General features: G+C 67.4%; 1 protein-coding gene across 1 annotated transcript; it reads left to right on the top strand.

Annotated features, from left to right (window-relative positions):
* The first annotated feature begins 401 nt into the window (after positions 1-401).
* Positions 402-1,456, top strand: LOC113216879 (katanin p60 ATPase-containing subunit A-like 2). The gene is made up of 4 exons (XM_026436708.2): positions 402-766; positions 841-1,027; positions 1,106-1,208; positions 1,300-1,456. Exons 1-4 carry the CDS (start codon positions 402-404, stop codon positions 1,428-1,430), a joined length of 786 nt encoding a protein of 261 aa, XP_026292493.1. The 3' UTR covers positions 1,431-1,456.
* The last annotated feature ends 537 nt before the right edge of the window (positions 1,457-1,993 follow it).

The raw sequence follows: 1,993 nt of genomic DNA, 5'->3' as shown, positions 1-1,993 counted from the left end.
CACCGCGCCCCGCCTCGTCCCGCCCCGCCTCACAGGCGCCTCCGCGCCTCCCGACAGTCACTCCCTTTGCAAGAGATCCCGGTCTAATCTGAGTTTAATTTGAACGGCATCAACTCGTGAATACGGAGGGAAAAAGCGACGGTCTTGGCCATGGTGGGCCATGGCGGCTACAGGCAGATCGTTTATCTTGATGCTAGACGACAAGACGGCGGCTGGCTCCACCGGGGCGCCTGCCCGTTGCTCGCCGCCCCCAACCCCGGCGAGGGACGCCGCCGCCCCCGCCGCCCCCGCCGCCCCCACGCTACCAGCAAGGCCGGGCCGCACGGCATGGCTTGGCATGGGGCGGAACTTTACCCAGCACCTGCTGGGGGCCCCCGGGACCGGGACCTGACTCTGTCAAGATGGGTTCGACTCCCCACGGCGACAACGCTTACTCCTTTTCTCTTGCAGGAAAAACCCTGCTGGCCAAGGCGGTGGCCACGGAGTGCGGCACCACGTTCTTCAACGTGTCCGCCAGTACGCTCGTCTCCAAGTGGCGCGGGGACTCGGAAAAGCTCGTCCGCGTGCTGTTCGAGCTCGCGCGCCTCCACGCCCCCTCCACCGTGTTCCTGGACGAGGTGGACGCGCTGGCCTCGCGCCGGGGGCTGCTCGGCGAGCACGAGGCGTCGCGTCGCCTGCAGGCGGAGCTGCTCGTCCAGCTGGACGGACTCAACGACCTCCACGACAAGCACCCGGTCTTCCTGCTCGTCACCTCCAACCTGCCGTGGTATGCCCCGTGAGATAGAACGATGCAAACAGATTGAGGGAGAGAAGTCGCAATCATGTACTGCTGCACCACAGGGACCTGGACGAGGCACTGCTACGTCGCCTCGAGAAGAGGATCCTCGTGGACTTGCCGGACCTGGAGGCGCGCGAGGAGATCATCCGCCACCACCTGCCTCCCGCCGCCGCCTCACCGCCACCGCGGGCGCGGGTCGCGACCAAGCCCGCTCTACTGTGTCAGCTCGACTACCCCCAGCTTGCGCAGGTAGGAGACAAAACTTCTCTGTTTTGTATGTAAGATTGTCGAGGAAACGCCGAGGAAACATTGCCTTATCGGTCTCAGGAGACGGAGGGCTACTCGGGGGCCGATCTGCGGCTGGTGTGCAAGGAGGCTGCCATGCAGGCCGTGCGCAGCGTCTTCAGCCACCTGGACTCGGGAGTGCCAGGTAAGGCTTGCTCCCTCCTTCCCTTCTGGTTCTGGTCCTAAAGCCCGCCCCGCCACCCGCCACCCCCGATGTGACGAGGTCGTGCTTGCAGACACTGCCGCGCTGCAGCTGGACGCCGTGACCACGGCCTCGGTGCGCACCGCCCTCGCCAGGACCAGGCCGTGCGGCGCCAGGAACGCCGAGCGCTTCCGCGCCTGGCAGCAACAATTCGGCGCCTCGTAGACACAATAAAGCTCCACACACTCGGACGCTGTTAGCCCTCCTCATTTCGCCCCTCCCTCCCTTCCCGTGGGCGTGCCGTGGAGTGTGTGCTCCTGCGGCCGTGCCCGGACTACGCGCGGCTGGACGTGCTTCCGGCGCCGGTGGGGGTCGGGGTCGGCTGACCCCCGGGGCTGGTGGGGCCCTGCAGGGAGCGGCCGGGGACCAGCCGGGGACCGGCACCGACAGGGAGAGAGTCCCTGCAGAGTGATGAATCGCAACCAAGAAATACACGGGATTGCGTGGCGTGGCGTGGCGGGCTCGGGTGCTAAACCCCCTGGCCGCCGCTCTGCCGCCAGCGCGGCCCGCCGCCCGCCCTGCCCTGCACCCCGCTCGCCCACCCCCGCGGACCCGCACTCGCGGGGCACGCGCGTGCCCCGGCCGGGGCCAGGGGCTTTGACCGCACACGCGTGACGTTTCTTTCTCCGGGGGGATTTGCAGCTCAGCCAGCTCCGCGAACCGATTCGATATGAATGGATGAGTTTGAGGTGAAGAGGAGCAGGTGCGGGAGGGGCGGGGGCGGAGGC

This window comes from Frankliniella occidentalis, unplaced genomic scaffold (assembly GCF_000697945.3).
Source record: "Frankliniella occidentalis isolate FOCC.00 unplaced genomic scaffold, Focc_3.1 Scaffold184, whole genome shotgun sequence".
Taxonomy (NCBI): Eukaryota; Metazoa; Arthropoda; class Insecta; order Thysanoptera; family Thripidae; genus Frankliniella; species Frankliniella occidentalis.
Note: the sequence above shows the minus strand (reverse complement) of the source record. Positions and strands in the feature narration are given on the sequence as shown.

What these genes read in the sequence shown, in the direction of transcription:
- LOC113216879 (XM_026436708.2), top strand. Translation starts at nt 402, where the DNA reads ATGGGTTCGACTCCCCACGGCGACAACGCTTACTCCTTTTCTCTTGCA. An exon ending in GTCACCTCCAACCTGCCGTG is followed by an intron (nt 767 to 840) that starts GTATGCCCCGTG and finishes GCTGCACCACAG; the next exon opens with GGACCTGGACGAGGCACTGC. An exon ending in ACTACCCCCAGCTTGCGCAG is followed by an intron (nt 1,028 to 1,105) that starts GTAGGAGACAAA and finishes TATCGGTCTCAG; the next exon opens with GAGACGGAGGGCTACTCGGG.